Source organism: Mustelus asterias, chromosome 8, assembly GCF_964213995.1.
Source record: "Mustelus asterias chromosome 8, sMusAst1.hap1.1, whole genome shotgun sequence".
Lineage (NCBI taxonomy): Eukaryota > Metazoa > Chordata > Chondrichthyes > Carcharhiniformes > Triakidae > Mustelus > Mustelus asterias.
In genome coordinates, this window is record NC_135808.1 from 115196404 (window position 1) to 115217677 (window position 21274).

At 46.9% G+C, this 21274-nt stretch overlaps 1 protein-coding gene across 1 annotated transcript in view; it reads right to left on the minus strand.

Moving 5' to 3' along the window:
- Positions 1 to 2205: 2205 nt before the first annotated feature.
- The window catches only part of tie1 (tyrosine kinase with immunoglobulin-like and EGF-like domains 1), a 101364-nt gene continuing 82295 nt past the window's right edge, over positions 2206 to 21274 (minus strand). Inside the window, exons 19-24 of the mRNA XM_078218797.1 lie at positions 20387 to 20500; positions 19592 to 19662; positions 14467 to 14507; positions 12971 to 13067; positions 6970 to 7069; positions 2206 to 4028 (exon numbers count right to left, since the gene is read on the minus strand). Coding sequence (XP_078074923.1) covers positions 3957 to 4028; positions 6970 to 7069; positions 12971 to 13067; positions 14467 to 14507; positions 19592 to 19662; positions 20387 to 20500 — 495 coding nt within the window. The 3' untranslated portion in view covers positions 2206 to 3956. The remainder of the gene's footprint in view (positions 4029 to 6969; positions 7070 to 12970; positions 13068 to 14466; positions 14508 to 19591; positions 19663 to 20386; positions 20501 to 21274) is intronic.

The following is a 21274-nucleotide window of genomic DNA, read 5'->3' on the forward strand; positions in this document are numbered from 1 at the left end:
ACCCCCCCCACCCCCCCCCCCCCCCCCCACCCCCCCCCCCACCCACCCCCCCCCCCCACCCCCCCCCCCCCCCACCCACCCCCCCCCCCCCCCCCCCCCACCCCCCCCACCCCACCCCCCCCCCCCCACCCACCCCCCCCCCCCCCCCCCCCCCCCCCCCCCCCCCCCCCCCCCCACCCCCCCCCCCCCCCACCCCACCACCCCCCCCCCCCACCCCCAACCCCCCCCCCCCCCACCCCCCCCCCCCCCCCCCCACCCACCCCCCCCCCCCCCCACCCACCCCCCCCCCCACCCCCCCCCCCCCCACCCACCCCCCCCCCCACCCACCTCCCCCCCTCCCCCCCTCCCCCCCTCCCCCCCCCACCTCCCCCCCTCCCCCCCCACCTCCCCCCCTCCCCCCCCACCTCCCCCCCTCCCCCACCTCCCCCCCACCTCCCCCCCTCCCCCCCCCACCCCCCCCACCTCCCCCCCTCCCCCCCCCACCCCCCCCCTCCTCCCCCCCCCACCTCCCCCCCTCCCCCCCCACCCCCCACCTCCCCCCCCCACCTCCCCCCACCCCCACCCCCCACCCCCACCCCCCACCACCCCCCACCCCCACCCCCCCCACCTCCCACCCCCACCCCCCCCACCTCCCCCCCCCCACCCCCCACCCCCCACCTTCCCCCCCCCCCCCCCCCCCTCCACCTCCCCCCCCCCCCCCCCCCACCCTCCCCCCCCCCCCCCCACCCCCCCTCCACCTCCCCAACCCGGGAGGTCGGAGGCAAGTGGGGGATGTCCCTTGGACAGAATCCCAGCCAATACCGGGGATGCAGGAAACGAGTGATGTCCACAAAAACCTACTTGAACAATAAAATCTGTGTTTTATTAATGTTGCATACGGGATTTTGTTTGAAACGTTTGTGCTTACCATGGTAAGGGAGGGTTAATGCTGAAGAATGAGACTTCCCATTTAGAGCAGCTTGTGTCAACATCAAGAATGCCAGGATTATCATAGAATCCCTACAGAGCAGAAGGAGACCATTTGGTTCATCGGGTCCGCACCGACCACAATCCCACCCAGACTCTATTCCCGTAACCCCATATCTGGGAGGCTGGCCAGATCACTCTTTGGTGAGGGTTCCGCTGCCACTCTGTGTGCGGTGGGGGAGAAGGGGGGCAGGGGGCCGCGATCGGTCTGGGTAGCGGAGGGGTAGGGGGATAAGGGGGACAGTTAAGTTGTGGGGTGCTGCAATGTCTGTGGGGGCCAGGGGAGAGGCATTATCCAGGCTGGGTGCGATGTGGCAGGGGTGCGTTTTTCTATTTTTTTAAACTGCGTATACGCAGTTGAAGGCCCCGATCGGAACTGCAGTGTTTTGGGCAGGATAGGCCCCGCCCACACGCTTTTGCAGCACGATTCAGAATCGCTGCTTTTTTTTCCAAGTGCGTATGGGGACGTCTGAGAATGTGTCTAAAAGTTGGATCTGAAACACTCCCAGATTCAGCACTGAGAATCAAAATGGTAAAATTGGGCCCTCAGTGTCAATTTAGAATGGCCAATCTACCTAAGCCGCACACCTTTGGAGTGTGGGAGGAAACCGGAGCACCCGGAGGAAACCCACACAGAGAACATGCAAACTCCACACAATGACCCAAGCCGGCAATCAAACTCGGGTCCCTGGTACTGTGAGGCAGCAGTGCTAACCACTGTGCCACCGTGCTGCCCAGGCAAAAGCTATGACTTTCCACCTTTCTTGGCAACACCTTTCCCTCTCTCCTCCCTGCCTTCAGCTGCTTCAGTTTGAATGTTTGGGATTCAGATTGTATCGTGCGAGTTGTCATCACATCAGCGACGTAATGAGAAACCTGGAAATCAGTTGCTAATAACGGTGTTTAAAAAAATTAACAAATGCACCTCCCAGGTGTTGTGTTGCATTTCCACCCCCATCTCCCCACACCCCCCATCCACTTCCAGTGCTTCTGCATATTCAAATCCAGTCTATAGAATCTGACAATACAGAAGGAGACCATTCAGCCCATTATGCCTGTTCCATCTCTTTGAATTAGACTCACGCCCTAGCATTTTCCCCTGGGCCCTTCTTTATTCCTGACACAAGTTAAACTGATGATATTATTCAGCTTTGTACTATCATTTGCCAGTACTTTAGTGCTTCATCCTATAAGCTTGAAACTATTTCTTTCAGGATTTTCACCCATTGAAATTCAGATGATCACATAAATGCATTTATTGAACATAGAATCATAGAACATCAGGAAAATGAATTTTGTTTACAAGTAAAACTGAGGTGCACATGGTTGGATTATAGCCCTAACTTTGAGAAGCCTTAAGCCACTGAAAATAAATATCTACACCAGCTCGAAAGCCCAACATCATTTGGACGGACTAAGACGCTCTACAATTTGACTATTTGGGATTCAGTGAATCACAGGAGAGATAGTCAGGTACTGATAAAATCACAGAGTTAATAATCCAGAGGTCCAGGATAATGCTCTGGGGATATGGGTACAAATCCCACCACGGCAGCTGATGGGATTTAAATTCAATTAATTAATCTGGAATGCAAAATTAGTGATGGTGCACAACATTATTGTTGATTGTCATAAAACCCATCTGGTTCACTAATCCCCTTCTGGGAAGGAAATCTGCTGTCCTTACCTGGTCTGGCCTACTTGTGACTCCAGATCCACAGCAATGTGGTTGACTCTCAACTGCCCTCTGAAATAACCCAGCAAGTCACTCAGTTCAAGGGCAATTAGAGATGGTCAACAAATGCTGGCCTTGCGAGTGATGCCCACTTCCCATGAAAGACTAAAGAAAAGAAAAATCCTTCTCAGATTCCCTGACACATTCTGTGGCATTCAGAATCTTGTGGACATGGAGTCATAGGCCTAGTGTCGCACGGTGGCACAGCGGTTAGCACTGCTGCCTCATTGCGTCAGGGACCCGGGTTCAATTCCACCCTTGGGTGACTGACTGTGTGGAGTTTGCACATTCTCCCCGTGTCTGCGTGGGTTTTCTCCGGGTGCTCCGGTTTCCTCCCAAATATGTGCAGGTTAGGTGGATTGGCCGTGCTAAATTGCCCCTTAGTGTCCCAAGATGTGTAGTTTAGGAGGATTAGCCATGGTAAATGCACGGGATTATGGGGATAGAGTGGGATGTACTTTCACAGAGTTGGTGCACAGACTCGATGGGCCAGATGGCCCCCTCCTGCACTGTAGGGATTCTATGATAGTGTCACAGGTGCCAGTCACCTGTTTTCGAAGCCCACTGCTTTCACACACATGCCCCAGAAGTCAATGGTCTGATCCACAATAGTTAATTGCTACGGTTGTTATTTGTACTTTATGCATATATACACATAGACACAATAAGCATTTGTGCTTATATAGTATGTATACAGAAAGAGATACTTTGTGAATGTTTTGAGTGTGTATACATGTACTGCAAAGGACCAATTATAATGAAAGCAATGTTCAAACTGCACATATTCAATTGACTGACTCCATTGCTCCTGTTGTATTTCACTCAGTCCTCATGTTCCTACTGCAACACGGCAGGGAGTCCAGCTCGTAGACTTGACTTGAGAAATGTTGCGTTCTTGGGAGGTATATACAGCATTTCCACAGGTGAAGCTGGGCAGGCAGCTTTGACCCAAAACTTGAGTTAGTGCAAAGATCCCCATTCCATCACTTAGATGAGACACAGTCATCCACTCCAGTCATGGGGCTAAGGGACAGGTCTTAAACTCACAATGATTTTTATCATCACGCAGAAATCATCTCTTTTCATACGTTACTCTAGGTTGTTGGCTCATGGAGCATGCAGTCAACTTCAAGCTGTTTGATGTCTCTTTGAACAGGGACTGCCCACAATGGATCAGTCTGTGAGCATCACTAGCTGGAACTATATGACCTCAGGTAGTGTTTCTATTTGCATGGGCCCAGGGGTAGCCTGTATTTCACACTTCTTCTGCTGTGGCATCTATTCCAGCATAAGTGAAGTTTTCGAACAAAGCTGTGTTCACGTAAGCCTGTAGGAAGAAATGAACAAGTTCAAACACTAATTAATGGTATATTTATCTTCCCCTGCCTCCTCAAAGCACTGACATCTAGCTGGGTACGATGCTGTGGTCAATGATCACTTTCTGGCACCAAGTGGCAGTGGATAAAGATGGATTATGTGGGCATAGAAGGCATTACAGCCAGGGCTGACCTGGGGCAGCACGGTGGCACAATGGCTGGCACTGCTGCCTCACAGTGCCAGGAACCTGAGTTCGATTCCAGCCTTGGATGATTGTGTGGAGTTTGCACATTCTTCCCGTGTCTGTGTGGGTTTCCTCTGGGCACTCCGGTTTCCTCCCACAGTCCTAGGTTAGGTGGATTGGCCATGCTAAATTGTCCCTTAGTGTCTAAAGATGTGTAGGTTAGGGGGATTAGTGGGATAAATATGTGGTGTTATGCAGCTGGGACCTGGGTGGGATGCTCTGGCGGAGAGTCGGTGCAGGTTCGATGGGCCGAATGATTCCTTTCCGCACTATAGGGATTCTATGATCAACTGACACTCATAGATGCAGCCTCTAGTTAGCATTGCCCAAACTACATGACAGCCACTGAGAATGGTATCCCTACCAACTCTCCAGTTAAAAGTAGCCAGGTCAGCCCGTAACAGCGTTTTGAGCTTTATACAGCTTAGCTCAGCCAACCTGTCCCTCGGTTTCTCACTGGGTTAACTTACAGCCTCAATAGGGGAGCTTTTTATTCTATTTTTTGCTGCGGGATGCTTACAGTCCGAGAAAAAATTTCTCATTCTATGTTGCCAGTGCATCAGCCAGAGAGTAAATCCTCCATCAACCAGAAAAGTAGTACCGCACAACTGCAACATTTCTATTCCCCACAAGCCATTGCCTTTTTACAGTAGGATTGCTGATTTCGAGACAAATGTGGCCAAAAAGCAAGAGGCATTTTTTGCACTTTTACAATCACTCGGGGATAGGGTCTGAGTTGCCGATTTTGTTTTGCACAGAAACATTACTACACCAACCACATTATGACAGTTTGTGTGAAATTGATACCCAGATTCCAGATCTGACTGTCCTACTCCACCATACTACCCTCTATCCCCACTAAATATATATGTGATAACCCCCCCCAGGACTTGCATGGAGAATCACTGATTGACCTCCTTGTAGGACTCATAGAATACAAGCTCCCTGGTGATTGGTAATTACCTCATCAAGTGGAGCTCATATACCCAGTCCTGTATAAAGCAGGACCTTGAGTGGGTCCATTATGATATTGTCCCAGTTGGGACCCGTTTGTGTTCGCCACGGGCTTGTGGTTTTGCTTTATTTTATTTTGTGCAATAAAGCACCGTTCCTTTACAGCCGACTCCTGGAATTATGGTAATATTCTTGTGAATTAAGAAAGCATAGAGTTGAACCATTGCAGTCAACACTTTCCAGTTCAGGAGACATGGATTTAACACTTTGGTTTTTTGGCCATACCTGTGATCTGTCCCATCAGCTTTTGGCTCAGAGACAATGTGAAAATTGAACTATTCTGTGTCAAAAACACTGGTGTAGAAAATATATGCATCAATCTGATTTGTTAGCTTCATAATAGGCACCAAGACACACAGAGGCTCATAATGTTTTTTAGTGCTTGCCAGGTTACTGTGCCATTGGTGGCGTGAGATCACCACTCTCTCTGGAGCCAGTGGGTTTGTGTTTGGAGATGGGGTGAGATGGGGACTGGCAACAACCTCTCATCAAAGGTCTGGTTTCCCTAATTTTCTGGAGTATGAGGTAAAGTGGACACCAGAGAAGCACTGCTTGTAGTTCATCTTCACACTGGCCCCCCACCATAGAAAGCATTCTTCCCGGATGTATCACAGCTTGGTATGGCTCTTGCTCTGACCAAGATTGCAAGAAACTACAAAGGATCATGAACAAAGCCCAGTCCATCACGCAAACCAGCCTCCCATCCATTGACTCCGTCTATACTTCCCGCTGCCTCGGAAAAGCAGCCAGCATAATCAAGGATCCCACACACTCTGGACATACTCTCTTCCACTTCTTCCATTGGGAAAAAGAAATAAAAGTCTGAAATCACGTACCGACCGACTCAAGGACAGTTTATTCCCTGCTGCCATCAGACTTTTGAATTGTCCTTTTGGATAAGTTCATGGAAGTTAGTAAGATAGAGGGTTATAGGTAAGCCTAGTAGGTAGGGACATGTTCGGCGCAACTTGTGGGCCGAAGGGCCTGTTTGTGCTGTAGCTTTTCTATGTTCTATGTTCTATATATTAAATTGAACTTTCTCTTCACCCTATCGGTAATTGTAAGACTGTATTCTGCACCTTCTCTTTTCCTTCTCCCCTATGTACTCTATGAATGGTAGGTATGCATTGTCTGTATAGCGCAGAAGTATTGTATCAATACTTTTCACTGTATCCCAATACATGTGACAATAATAAATCAAATCAAATCAAAAGCTCCAGGAGAGTTTGACATTGGACGAAGCTGATGGACATTTTTCCAGAGGACATGATGGCGCCACCACCCAAGGAATTTCAGGGCCAATGTGTCTGCTGCCACAGAGGGGGGAATACAGTGTTTTTGCCCTCCCAGCGAGGGGCACATTCTGGGCTGTGACCTCTGTGAACCCCACGGTCAGGGAGCACTGCAGAGCTGACAAAAAGACTAGAGGGAAACATGACTATTTCAAAAGAGCCTCGACTTAAGTCTGGACAAAATCTAAATGGTTATTTAATTGGAGTTTTCACACATCACTGCTTTGTACACCTGCACACACTGTGTGCAGTCTGGACCCGCACCTGCTGCAGAAGAGGTGCCCTGTGGCTGTATAGTGAATATTAAGATGTCAATACCAGCTGTTCTTGGGCTCTTTGAGTGACTGAGCACAACTCATGGTCCGTTCACCATCCCCACTACCTTCCCTCAGCTCAGTTACCTTTCTTGCTTCAAGCATTCGGTTCAGCTGCACTGAAATCTGTGCAAAGGTCGGTCGCTCATAGGGCCGGTCCCTCCAGCATTGCCTCATGAACTCGTAGCTAAGGAGGATTCAGATAAACAAAGATGAACATTTACACCGGCGCACATAAAAATACTTCGGATTTTCTCATCAAATTTTAAAGCGACACAGCAAGACACGCAGAGCAGTAGAAAGTCAGCTTGAGATTTGCTTGTTTAGTTAATCATGAATCTTCACCTGCTTATAAAAAGCAGGATAGATGATTTGAGAAAGAATTAAAAGAGGCAAAAAAAGTAGAAAATAGGCTGATTCAACAGAGAGTACGGCATCAAAAGTAAGCAACAACAACTTACATATATATAGCACCTTTAACGTAATGAAACATAAGAACATAAGAACATAAGAAATAGGAGCAGGAGTAGGCCATCTAGCCCCTCGAGCCTGCCCCGCCATTCAATAAGATCATGGCTGATCTGACGTGGATCAGTACCACTTACCCGCCTGATCCCCATAACCCTTAATTCCCTTACCGATCAGGAATCCATCCATCCGCGCTATGGTGCTTCACATGAGCATTCTAAACCAAAGTATATCATGAGGGGCATAGATAAGGTTAATAGCCCCAGGGGAGAGGAGTGCAAAACTAGAGGACATAAGTTTAAGGTGAGAGGGGAAAGATTTAAAAGGGACCTGAGGGGCAGATTTTTCACACAGAGGGTGATGATGCATGTATGGAATGAGCTGTCAGAGGAGGTGGTAGAGGTGGGTACAATTACAACATTTAAAAGACATTTGGACAGGTACACGGATAGGAAGAGTTTACAGGGATATGGCCAAATGCAGGTAAATGGGACTAGTTCAGTTTCAGAAACCTGGTCGGCATGTTATTAGTGGAAATGTTAGAATTCAAAAAGAAGGTACAAAAACTAGCATAAGGACACTTTATCTGAATGCTTCGTAGCATTCGAAACAAGGTAAATGAGTTGACGGCACAAATCATTGCGAACGAGTAGGATTTGGTGGCCATTACAGAGACATGGTTGCAGGATGGTCATGACTGGGAGTTAAATATCCAGGGGTATCAGACTGTTCGGAGGGACCGACAGGAAGGTAAGGGAGGTGGTGTAGCTCTGATATTTAAGGATGACATCAGGGCGGTAATGAGAGATGATATAGGTTCTATGGAAAAAATGGTTGAATCCATTTGGGTGGAAATTAGAAATAATAAGGAGAAAAAGTCACTGATAGGCATAGTCTATAGGCCACCAAATAATGACATCATGGTGGGGCGAGAAATAAACAAAGAAATAACTGATGCATGTAAAAATGGTACAGCAATTATCATGGGGGATTTTAATCTACATATCAATTGGTCAAGGCAGCCTTGAGGAGGAGTTCATAGAATGTATCCGCGATAGCTTCCTTGAACAGTATGTAATGGAACCTACGAGGGAGCAAGCTATCCTAGATCTGGTCCTGTGGATCCTCTCGGAAGAAGCGATCACAGTATGGTTGAATTTAAAATACAGATGGAACGTGAGAAGGTAAAATCCAATACCATTGTCTTGTGCTTAAACAAAGGAGACAACAAAGGGATGAGGGAGGCATTGGCTAAAGTAGACTGGGAGCAAAAACTTTATGGTGGGACAATTGAGGAACAGTGGAGGACTTTCAAAGTGATCTTTCACAGTGCTCAGCAAAAGTATATACCAGTGATAAGGAAAGACTGTAGAAAAAGAGATAATCAGCCATGGATATCGAAGGAAATAAAGGAGGGTATCAAATTGAAAGAAAATGCATAAAAAGTGGCAAAGATTAATGGGAACCGAGAGGATTGGGAAATCTTTAAAGGTCAACAGAAAGCCACGAAAAAAGTAAGATGAATTATGAGAGTAAACTAGCTCGGAATAAAAAAACAGATAGCAAAAGTTTCTACAAATATATAAAACGAAAAAGAGTGGCTAAAGTAAACATTGGTCCTTTAGAGGATGAGAAGGGGGATGTAATAACTGGAAATGAGAAAATGGCTGAGGCATTGAACAGGTATTTTGTGTCAGTCTTCACAGTGGAAGACATAAATAACATGTCAAAAATTGATGACAGGAAGGCTATGACGGGTGAGGACCTAGAAACTATCATTATCACGAAAGAGGTAGTGTTGGGCAACTAAAGGTAGACAAGTCTCCTGGTCCTGATGGAATGCATCCCAGGGTACTAAAAGAGATGAAGGGAAAAATAGCAAATGCACTAGTGGTAATTTACCAAAATTCGCTGGATTCTGGGGTGGCTCCCGCAGATTGGAAAACAGCAAATGTGATGCCACTGTTTAAAAAAGGAGGTAGACAAAAGGCGGGTAACTATAGGCCGGTTAGTTTAACTTTTGTAGTAGGGAAAATGCTTGAATCTATCATCAAGGAAGAAATAGCGAGACATCTGGATATAAATTGTCTCATTGATAAGACGCAGCATGGGTTCATGAAGGGAAGGTCATGTTTGACTAATTTGGTGGAATTCTTTGAGAACATTACATGTGCAATGGACAATGGGGAACCTCTGGATGTGGTGTATCTGGATTCCAGAAGGCATTTGACAAGGTGCCACACCAAAGACTGCTTCATAAGATAAAGGTGCACGGTGTTACAGGTAATGTATTAGCATGGATAGAGGATTGGTTAACTAACAGAAAGCAAAGAGTGAGGGTAAATGGCTGTTTTTCTGGTTGGCGATCAGTGACTAGTGGTGTGCCTCAGGGATCAGTGTTGGGACCGCAATTGTTTATGATTTATATAGATGATTTGGAGTTGGGGACCAAGTGTAGTGTGTCAAAATTCGCAGGTGACACTAAGATGAGTGATAGAGCAAAGTGTGCAGAGGATGCTGAAAGTCTGCAAAGGGATATAGATAGTCTAAGTGACTGGGTGAGAGTCTGGCAGATGGAGTACAATGTTGGTAAATGTGAGGTCATCTATTTTGATAGGAATAACAGCAAAATGGACTATTATTTAAATGGTAAAAAAATTGCAGCATGCTGCTGTGCAGAGGGACCTGGGTGTCCTTGTGCAAGAATCATAAGGAGTTGGTTTGCAGGTGCAGCAGGTAATTAAAAATGGAATTTTGTCCTTCATTGCAAGAGGGATGGAGTTTAAAAACAGCAAGGTTATGTTGCAGCTGTATAAGACGCTGGTGAGGCCACACCTGGAGTACTATGTACAGTTTTGGTCTCCTTACTTGAGAAAGGATATACTAGCACTGGAGGTGATGCAGAGGAGATTCACTAGGTTAATTCTGGAGTTGAAAGCGTTGGCTTATGAGGAGAGACTGAGTAGACTGGGGTTATACTCATTGGAATTCAGAAGAATGAGGGGAGATCTTATAGAAACATATAAGTTTATGAAGGGAATAGATAAAACAGAAGCAGGGAAGTTGTTTCCACTAGCAGGTGAAACTAGAACTCGGGGCATTGCCTCAAAATAAGGGAAAGCAGATTTAGGACTGAGTTGAGGAGGAACTTCTGCACACAAAGAGTTGTGAATCTGTGGAATTCCCTGCCCAGTGAAGCAGTTGAGGCTATCTCATTGAATGTTTTTTAAGGCAAGGATAGATAAATTTTTGAACAGTAAAGGAATTAAGGGTTATGGTGAGCGGGCGGGTAAGTGGAGCTGAGTCCATGAAAAGATCAGCGGAGCAGGCTCGAGGGGCCAGATGGCCTACTCCTGCGCCTACTTCTTATATTCTTATGGGCGAAGGGCCTATTTCCATGCTGAATATCTCTATGGCTCTATGTATGAAATGAGCCACATAAGGTGCTATTAGGTCAGATGACCAAACGTTTGGCCACAAAGGCAGCTTCTGAGGAATGTCTTCAAAGCAGAAAGTGTGGTGGGGAGAGTTAGAGATGTAGGGAGGGTATTCCAGAGCTTGGATCCGAGGCAACTGAAAGCACGACCACCAATGTTGGAGCAGTTAAAATTGGGGGATGCACACGAGGCGAGAATTAGAAGGAATGGAAATATCTTGGGAATACTGTGGTGCTGAAGGGGATTACTGAGATAGAGAGGGAAGAGGCCAGGGACGGATTTGAAAACAAAGATGAGAATTTTAAAATTAAGATGTTGCTTGATTGGGAGCTAATGTGGGTCAGCGAGCACAGGGGTGATAGGGGAATGGAACCATGGCAACAGCAGAGTTTTGGATGACTTCAAGTTTATAGAGGTAGACTCTTGGTAGAATGTCTGAGGCTAGCAAGAAGTGCATTGCAATAATCATGTCTGGAGGCAACCAAGGCATGAATAAGGGTTTCAGCAGTTAATGAGCTGGGACAGAGTGGTGCTGGCAGCGTTATAGAGGTGGAAATAGGCGGTCTTAATGGCGGCATGGATCAAATGTGACCAAGTTGCAAACAGATTGGCTTAATTTTGGGCTGTTGCCAGGGAACGGGATGGAGTCGGTAGCTAAGGAACAAAGTTTGGAGCAGATACCGCAAACAATGGTTTCAATCTTCCTAATATTTAACTGGAGAACATTTCTGCTCATCCATTACAGGGTTTCAGATAAGCAGTCTGACAACTTAGCAACAGTGGAGGAGTTGAGAGAGGCGATGGTGAGATAAAGCTGTATATCATCAGTGCACATGTAAAAAGTAACCCTGCCTTCGGATGATCACTGAAGGGCAGCATGTAGATGAGAAATAGGGCTAAGGATGGATTCTTAGGGGACAGCAGAGGTACCAGTGTGGGAGCAGACAGAGAAGCCATTGCATATGATTCTCTTCCTTTGTTTCAGTAGATAAGAATTAAACCTGGGGAGAGCAGTCCCACGCAGCTGGATGACAGTGGAGAGGCATTGAGAGGGTCGATCATGTCAATGGCTGTAGACAAGTCGAGAAGGAGGAGGTGGGATGTCTTACCTTTGCCACAATCACGCGTGACTTTGATAAGAGCCATTTTCTGCACTATGGCAGGATCAGAAAGTTGATTGGAGGTATTCAAACATGAAGTTCCTGGGTGGCACAGTGGTTAGCACCGTTGCCTCAAAGCGCCAGGACCCGGGTTCAATTCTGGCCTTGGGTGACTGTCTGTGTGGAGATTGCACATTCTCCTCAAGTCTGTGTGGGTTTTCACCGGGTGCTCTGGTTTCCTCCCACAGTCCAAAGATATGCAGGTTAAATGGACTGGCCATGTTAAATTGCCCCTTAGTGTCCAAAGATGTGTAGTTTGGGGGAATAGCCATGGTAAATGCGTGGGGTTATGGCGCTAGGGTGGAGGAGAGGGCCTGGGTAAGATGCTCTTTGGGAAAGGCGGGGCAGATTTGATGGGCAGAATGGCCTCTTTTTGCAAGGTAGGGAGTCTATGGCTCTATGGAAAGATGGGAATGGATGGTGACAACACATTCAAGCACTTTGGAGAGGAAAAGGAGTTGGAAGTGGGATGGTCGCTTGCAAGGATGATGGGGGCAAGGGTTGGTTTTTGGAGGAGGAGTGGGTTGTTTATTCACAGAGTTGAAAATATATTCTATAAAAACTGTGAGAATTCCCTATTGAAGAGTGTATTTAAAGACAAAAGGAGAGCATATCTCATTGGAGAGCATATACCCTATGATAGAAATGATAGATGTGAATTCCAGATGAATTAGGAGTATATGGTTTGGTATTGTATTGGGATGGGTTTTCCTTTGCATTCTTCGCAGGCAGCCTTGTGTGCATGTAAATATACACATCCTAACACAAACATTCATAGATAAACAATCTGAAAAGAGGACACTAAAAATTCTTACAGATCATTGTAAGATTGAAGAATGACCTTCACTATTAAAAAAGTATTGATCTGAATGGAGGGAGTAGACATTTGAAAGGAATATATAAGTTGTGGTGCACACGGAATGAAATCCTCACCAATGTAAAATAAAGACAACTCAACAGATTGGGACTACAGAGTCAATAAGACAACTGCATCTCTGAGAGGATTAACCTGTGGTTACTCACACTTCATCATCACAATTGAGAGGTTTCTCCATTCGGAAGCCCTGAGGTAATTTTTCATAGAGTTCTGCGCATGTCATTCCACAATACGGTGTCCCACCTACAATGACCAGACATCAATTCGTGCAAAATAAGTACAGACACTTGGCAGCCTTTCTGTTTTAAATTTAGAAACCTAGATAAAAGATCATGATCCATAAAACAGGCTGCCACCAAGTTTGAAAACAATAAGAGGGAAGGTGGGTGGTTGTGTAGTTGCGATGTTTCTAGACTAGAAATGAAGAGAATGCGAGTTCGTATCCCACTTTTCGGGCATGAAAACTTGGTAAAGTTGGGCGTGCGGCCATTAACGCAATCTGCGCCCACGTCCGCGCAGATACCCACTTTACCAAGGCCCGAAAATGGCCGTGATCCGATTCGCACCTGAAATGGGCACAATGGCGATTTAAATGTATTTGCATGCATTTAAATTGAATTAATGGGCTGCCCGCCCAACTTTGCCAGCATTTCCCCCTTTACCATCGCGTTCGCGCGTCCAGATTCGGCGCGAAACAGACCTGCTCGGCAAAGGTCTGTTTTGGGCGCTCCAGCTTCTGAAGAGTTAAGTTCAGAGCTTCCAACGGCTCTCTGACTCAGATTGATGGTGAAGGGGGGAGGGGGAGGCGGGTCAGATCATTCTCTGGTGAGGGGGAGGGGGCGGGAGAAGGGAGGCCCGATCATTTTCTGGTGGTGGGGGGGGGGGGGAGAGGATGAAGCGGGTCAGGTGTATTGCTGGTGGGGGCGGGGGGGGGGGGGGGGGGGGGGGGGGGGCGGCAGGGAGGCCAGATTGCTCTCTGGTGGAGGGCGGAAGGTGGGGGAGGGAGGCCAGATCGTTGTCTGGCTGGGGCGGGGTGAGGGGGGGGCAGTGGGATGCCAGATTGTTGTCTGGTGGTGGGGAGTGAGAGGGGGGCAGGCAGAGGGTGGCCAGATTGTTGTCTGGTTGGGGGGGGGTGAGGGGGGGCAGAGGGAGGGGAGACGGGGGAGGGCAGGGGGATCCACTACCACTCTGCGAGTGATTGGTGGGGGGAAGGGGGGCAGGGGATTGCGATCGGTCTGGGTAGTGGGGGGGGGTTGGATAAGGGGGACAGTTATGTTGTGAGGGTGGGGCGATGTCAGTGGGGGCCATCGCTCCCGCTTTTTGCTCCCGGGCCGCATAAAGCGGCCCGGGAGCGATGTGATAGGGGCGCAATTTTCAAATTTTTTTCTCACTGCGCATGCGCAGTTCAGAGCTCCAATCGTTTCAGGCGCGATAAGCCCCGCCCACAGTGCGATTCAGACTCGCGATTATTTTTTCAAGCTAAGTATGTACGGGGGCGCCGGAGAACAAGTTTCCAAGTCGGATCTGAATTGCGCCCAGATTCAGCACTTGGAATGAAATGGGTAAAATCGGGCCCTCACACTCACGCAAAATAAACCGATTCTCCAGCACACTACAAAAATACAGGGCTGATCTCACTCACCAAGGCTGACAATCTCCCATAACAACACTCCAAATGACCATCTGAAAAAAGATAAAAATCATGTGTGAATCATTTATAACCCAACTGTCAGACAACATAATTTGACCAGCACGTGCAAGAATTGGGTGAATTGGAGAGTACCATGCTGACAGCTCCGAGCAGCAAGTGGGCACCATGAGCGGGCAGTAATCCTGGTAGTTCTGAGTAATAATTGGACATTGACAATGGGGACGACTGCCTCGACAGTGGGCACTCATGGTGGGATGTCCTAAATGCACTGTTTCTAAGCTGTAACTGAAACCCATTACGGGACAAAAAATGAGTATTTTGTCCTTATGGTTGTCTTCTATATAACGTGCTGTATAGTTTATAGAATGAGTCCTTTTATAAGTGTTACACCCTTAGAATAGTTTGAATCACTGTATGTACTGACTTATGAAGATGGCACCATGTAGCTGTAGAAAGGAATTGTTGCCCGTGTAGGGCGGCACGGCAGCACAGTGGTTAGCACTGCTGCTTCACAGCTCCAGGGACCTGGGTTCGATTCCCGGCTTGGGTCACTGTCTGTGTGGAGTTTGCACATTCTCCTCGTTTTTGCGTGGGTTTCCTCCGGGTGCTCCGGTTTCCTCTCACAGTCCAAAGATGTGCGGGTTAGGTTGATTGGCCATGCTAAAATTGCCCCTTAGTGTCCTAAGATGCGTAGGTTAGAGGGATTAGTGGGTAAATATGTAGGGATATGGGGGTAGGGCCTGGGTGGGATCATGGTCGGTGCAGACTCAATGGGCCAAATGGCCTCTTTCTTGCACTGTAGGGTTTCTATGATTCATGCAGTAGCACCTTTGTTGTAAGGTGATTCATACCATTTGGTGGGCCTTAATGAAGTCTTTATAATCTTAAGTAGGTTAACTGTGTGCATTTATTGACTATAAGAACCATGTACATGCATAAGACCATAAGATATTGCAGAATTAGGCCATTGCCTTCTTGTCATCAATTTTTGGCATGTTATTTGTGTCTTTCACTGTGAAGACTGACACAAAATGCCTGTTCAATGCTGCGGCCATTTCCTCATTTCCCGTTATTAAATCCCCCATCTCATCCTCTAAAGGACCAATATTTACCTTACCTACACTTTTACTTTTTATATATTTGTAGAAACGTTTGCTGTTTTTATATTTTGAGCTAGTTTACTCTCATAATCTATCTTACTTTGCTTTATAGCTTTTCTTGTGGCTTTCTGTTGACCTTTAAAGATTTCTCAATCCTCTAGTTTCCCACTAAGTCATTAGTGGGAATTCAATCACGGCTGGTAATTTTCTCAACCCCATTCTCCTGCTTTTCCCCCATAATCTTTGATCCCCTTACTCCTCAAGAACTTATCTATCTCTGTCTCAATGACCTGGCCTCCACAGCCTACTGTGGCAATGAATTCCAGATACACCACCCCTTGGCTGAAGAAATTCCTCCCCATCTCAATTCTAAAGGGTCGACCCTTTACTCTGAGGCTGTGCCCTCAGATCCTAGTCTCTCCTAATAATGGAAACATCTTCATGCCCATATATAATGTATATACTGAAGTGTTCAAGCTAGGAGCTGTACACACAGCTTTGTCTAACGTTAGACCGATTCTTGGACTCCTGGTCACGTGTTCACTTACATCACTGTGGGTGGTACTGTACTCGGTCCCTTATACTATAACCTCCACTTCAGCAGCAATCACACAGCGCATTGCAGGCTCCTTTACTTGCCTGATGACTCATGGTAGCACTTTCCCTTCATTCTATGCTTTTCACTTGTTCGTCCCCTGCGCTCCAGCCTTGGCTTGAGATGCTAAAGAACTGAGATGCTTTTGGAGGCTTCCAGAACTTTTGTCATCTCAATTTCACCTGGGGCGCAACTTTCCTCCCATGGTTCCCTACACTGAAACGAACTGAGGCAACAGAAATCCGGGAAAGGCTTTGTTTTATTTTGAGTATCTCGTGCTGCACACCACTGAACGCGCAAACTGTGTGCTTGAATGAACACCAGCTGCTTCCTGAGAAAAGTTATCTTTACTCGCACGGTTCCAACTGAGAGCATCGGCGAACAGAGTCATATTTCCTGCAGATTCATTGATAACAAAATATAGAAACTGCTCCCCAGGACTGCAAACCTACTCTGCATTATCAGCATTCAATCATTGCAATGCGTCAGTCCTATCTTCAGTATATACTGCACTGAGTCCATAGCTAAAGATAAATGCTGCCTCTGGGTGAAAGAAATTGATCATTCAACTGAATAACAATAACTTAGTAAGATGTTGAACATCAATAAAACAGGTCCTTGAAGAATTGACAACAAGCAAACTAGATGCCTTGACTAAGGAACAGGTGACAGTGAAGGCTTCTGGGCATTTCTGTTGTCACGAAAATAAATAGCTAGTTATGCTGTGAAGATTAAACCTGTCGGATATGAGGAATGGCGCATTGAGAATTGGTTTGTGGCTAACCGAAAGAGGCAGGAAGGGATACAATGGTAGTAGTCCACCTAAATACCAACTAACTAAAGGGTAATGTATATAGGGAGAGGGAGAAGTAAGAGGTAAAGGTTACCTCAATACTCAATGATAAGGGATGCAAAGTATTGTTCTGTGGTATATTATGTCTGGGCCATGATTCTCCCATCCCGCTGCATTTTTACTGGTCCCATGCGTCGGCCAATTCGCGGGATTCCTTGGCAGGGGGCAATGCCAAGGCGGTGGGCATATGGGAGCGGGGCCGAGGGGCGATCGGTGGGGGTGGGATCCTGCTGCCACTCTGCCATTGGGATCGATGGGGATGGCGGGGGGAGGGGGGGGGGTCATCTGTCCGCGGGGGTGTTTGCATCAGGTGGAGTGGGTGGGAGGATTGGCATTCCAGGGGGGGTGTGTGCTGGGGTGGTCTGGGACGGGGAGGGGGGTCGGTTGGGGCTGGCCCTGGAATGATTGGGGAGGGCCGCAATTGGGCCATGGGGGGATTGGTTGGGGGGGGGGGGGGGCAGCACTGTGGGGGTCCCGGGCTGGCCAGTAATCGAGCTGGTCAGCAAATGGGAGGCTGACAGTTCGGGGCCACTGCGCATGTGCAGAGGTCTGCTGGTTTCAGCCTCCCGGGTGGGAATAGGCCCCGCCGCCTGAAATCTAATGATATTCACGCTGGTGGCCTCTGCATTGCGCAGAGTGTGGGAGATTCCAGTGTGAGCTCCCACTGAAAAGAACAGCGTGAATTACTCCAGTTTTCACGCAAGTTCAACACTTAGAATGTTTTTGGGAGAATTCCAGCCCTGGTGTTTGGCAAAAGAGGTTATAAGACCATAACAAATGCAAAGCATTCAGATTAATTTCTAGAGGAGTACAAAATGGAATTAGAGAGGCCATGCTAAATTTATATAGAACCAAGCTTCCCGCATGGTAAAGGCCTACCCCTGCTATGGGCAGCAGGATGAGACCCTTAAGTGGCTATTAATTGGACACTTAATGGCTGCAATAGACACACGAGCGGGTGGGCTGCCTGCATCGCCCCCAATCCCCATAAAATTGCAGACAAGTGGAAGGCAGGTAGGCGGCTGGAAGATGTAGGTGACACCGGCAAGGCCAACCTTTGTCATCCATCCATAATTGTCCTTGAGAGGTTGGTGGTGGGTTTTAGAACTTCTATGGTCCATCTGGTGGAGGTATAACTACAATTTCCAGTAGGGAGGGAGTTCCAGGATTTTGACCCAGCGGCACTGAAGGAACAGCGATATATCTCGAAGTTAGGTTGGTGGGTGCTTGGAGGTGAACTTGCTGGTGGTGGTGTTCCCTATAGCTCTGGGAAACCTGGAAATTCTAACATTTTTACTGGTCCCCAACTGTGCATTGTTTAAGTAGACACTGCTGAGTAAATAGATGTTGTTTGTTGTAAAAATAGACTGCTTGTTGTGAGTCTTGCTTGAAGTCCTACCCTGCCTCTAACGCACTGGCTGCAAGCAGTGCCAAGACTCTGGAGGACAGCCTCAAGTCAGTCACCACTGCCATAAACATCTGTATGGAGTGACAGGGGGGCTGGTTTCAATAACATTTCTTTTCCATTTAAAAATGGAACTGCTTGTGGTATAATCAGAGAATTATCTGTAAATTTATGATTATTTATTAATGCACAAAAGCAATAAAGTATTGGTACAACATCAAAAGCCATGGCTTACTTCAGTTAGTTTGATCTAAGTAAGAAGCAGGAGGGGAATTTTGTCTTCAGTAATAATTGGGAGACGGATCCTTTCAATAATTAATGATTCACTAACGAAAGTTTATTCTTAGAAATCATGAGAGCTGCTTTCAATTTCAGTGTAAAACAAGCACTGTCTGATTAGTCTGTTATACACACCCCCGTGACTTTACTTTCTCCTTAGCTCAATAGAGAGTGAGATTGCGCAGGGTGTATAATGGACACCTGCTTAATGTCTCCCTTCCTGCATACATAAAGTTGGAAGTCTAATCCTGTTGTTTAGACACAGCATGGTTCTATTCTCCCTCTTCATTGGGGAAGGGTTGCTAATCGTGGCTCATGCCCCAATATCACCTTGGGACAACACAGCAAGAACTACCTCAGCTGGCGCGGCACGGTGGCACAGTGGTTAGCAGTGCTGCCTCACAGCTCAAGGGACTCAGGTTCTATTCCCAGCTTGAGTCACTGTCTGTGTGGAGACTGCACCTTTTCCTCGTGTCTGCGTGGGTTTCCTTTGGGTGCTCCGATTTCCTTCCACAGTCCAAAAAATGTGCCGGTTAGGTGCAGCGACAATGCAAAATTCTCCCTCAATGTACCTGAACAGGCGCCGGAGTGTGGCAACTGGGGGATTTTCACAGTAACTTAATTGCAGTGTTAATATAAGCCTACTTGTGACACTAATAAATAAAGTTTAGCTGCTACAGAGATTGAAGCTATGCTGTTGGCACTGTTCTGCACCACACTCTAGTCAGCTGAGCTATCTGAGCTCTAGATGGCTCCATTAGAAGATTGTTAATTCCTGTTTTGCCTCAGAAGGCTTCAAAGCTAGACCACTGGCTGAATAATATATCAAATTGACATAAACAAGAACTACTCCAAAATCCCTTTTCTAATTATTGGTTACTCACACATCACTTTTTGTTGTATAGACGCTGTAGTTCAAGGACTCGATTGCCATCCAGCGCACAGGGAGACGACCCTAAACAATTCACAGGGGAATAAAATACCGTCCTGAATAAGGTCCATTACAGAAGAATGATTACAGGTCAACGTACAAAAATACAATAGATTCCTTGTGATAAGGAGAAAGTGTAACATTTGTATGAAATTGAGGAACTAGAGCTATGCAGCCAATTTGCACACAGCAAGATCCCATAAACAGATCAGATGAACTACTTGCGTTTGTTGAAGAAAAAAATGTTGACCTAAAAGTTGCTGTGAACAGCACCATAGAATCATTAATGTCCAGTTGCACCACAGGAACAAGTTGACTTGGCCTTGATCACAGAATCATTACAGCACAGAAGGAAGCCATTTGGCCCGTCGTGTCAGCACTGACTCTCCATATGAGTAATTTGCCGAATGCCATTCGGTCCACTTCATCCTGTAACCCTGCACATCCCTCCTCCGATAATAATCCAATTCCCTTTGAAGGCCCCTAATGAAGCTGCCTCAAGCACACTCAGGCAGTACATTCCAGAACTTAATCACTCACTGTGTAACTTCATATCTCATCTGAAGGATGGCTCTCATAAACAAAGCAGCCCTCCTCAAGAGTGCAATGCCATGTGTACATAGATAACATGCTGGAGTCATTATCAGTGCAGAACAATATGGTCAACATCATTCACAGGAAGCCTTAAAGAAGGGTGGAAAATACCATGACAATGTACAGGATAAAATGCTGTTGTATTCAATCTTACCATGGTCTTTTTTACATACACTTCTTCCCCACGGGACAGCCCAAAGTCTGCGATTTTAGCCACAAGATTTTCTCCCACTAATACATTCCTGGCTGCGAGATCCCTGTGAATGAACTGAGACAAATCTTGCATCAGATTTGGAAAAAGGAGAGAATTTCAGCAACAAGCAAGGATCAAAGCTCAAATCAGAGTGGGACTCAGGCTCAGCGATGGTCGAATAATCTTACAGTGTGGCGGGAATTGAGGTTTGAAAACGGTAACCTGTGTGAACTGGTTGCCCCTATTTGCAGTAAGCGTTTTAACAACACCGGGTTAAAGTCCAACAGGTTTATTTGGTAGCAAATGCCATTAGCTTTCGGAGCGCTGCTCCTGCGTCAGATGGAGTGGATATCTCCACATCATGACTGCTCCTATTTGTGCAGTTCTCTGTGTAGGTTTCTATGTGTTGGCAATGTTAATCAGTGGGAACGTCAAATTAACTCTGCTTCAAGTGTTGACAAGTAACCAGTATATCTTCTATTGTAAAAGTAAAATATTGCAGATACTGGAAATCTGAAATGTGAAAGATAATGCTGGAAATATTCGACAGGCCAGGCAGTGTCCACAGAGAGAGAAACGGTTAAATGCTTCAGGTAACGATTGACCTGTTACATAGAAATATAGAAGATAGGAGCAGGAGGAGGCCATTTGGCCCTTTGAGCCTGCTCCGCCATTCATCACAATCATGGCTGATCGTCCAACTCATAGAATCCTACAGTGCAGAAGGAGGCCACTCGGCCCATCGAGTCTGCACCGACCACAATCCCACCCAGGCCCTATCCCCGTAACCCCACACATTTACCCTGTTTAGCCCCCTGATACAAGGATCAATTTAGCATGGCTAATCCA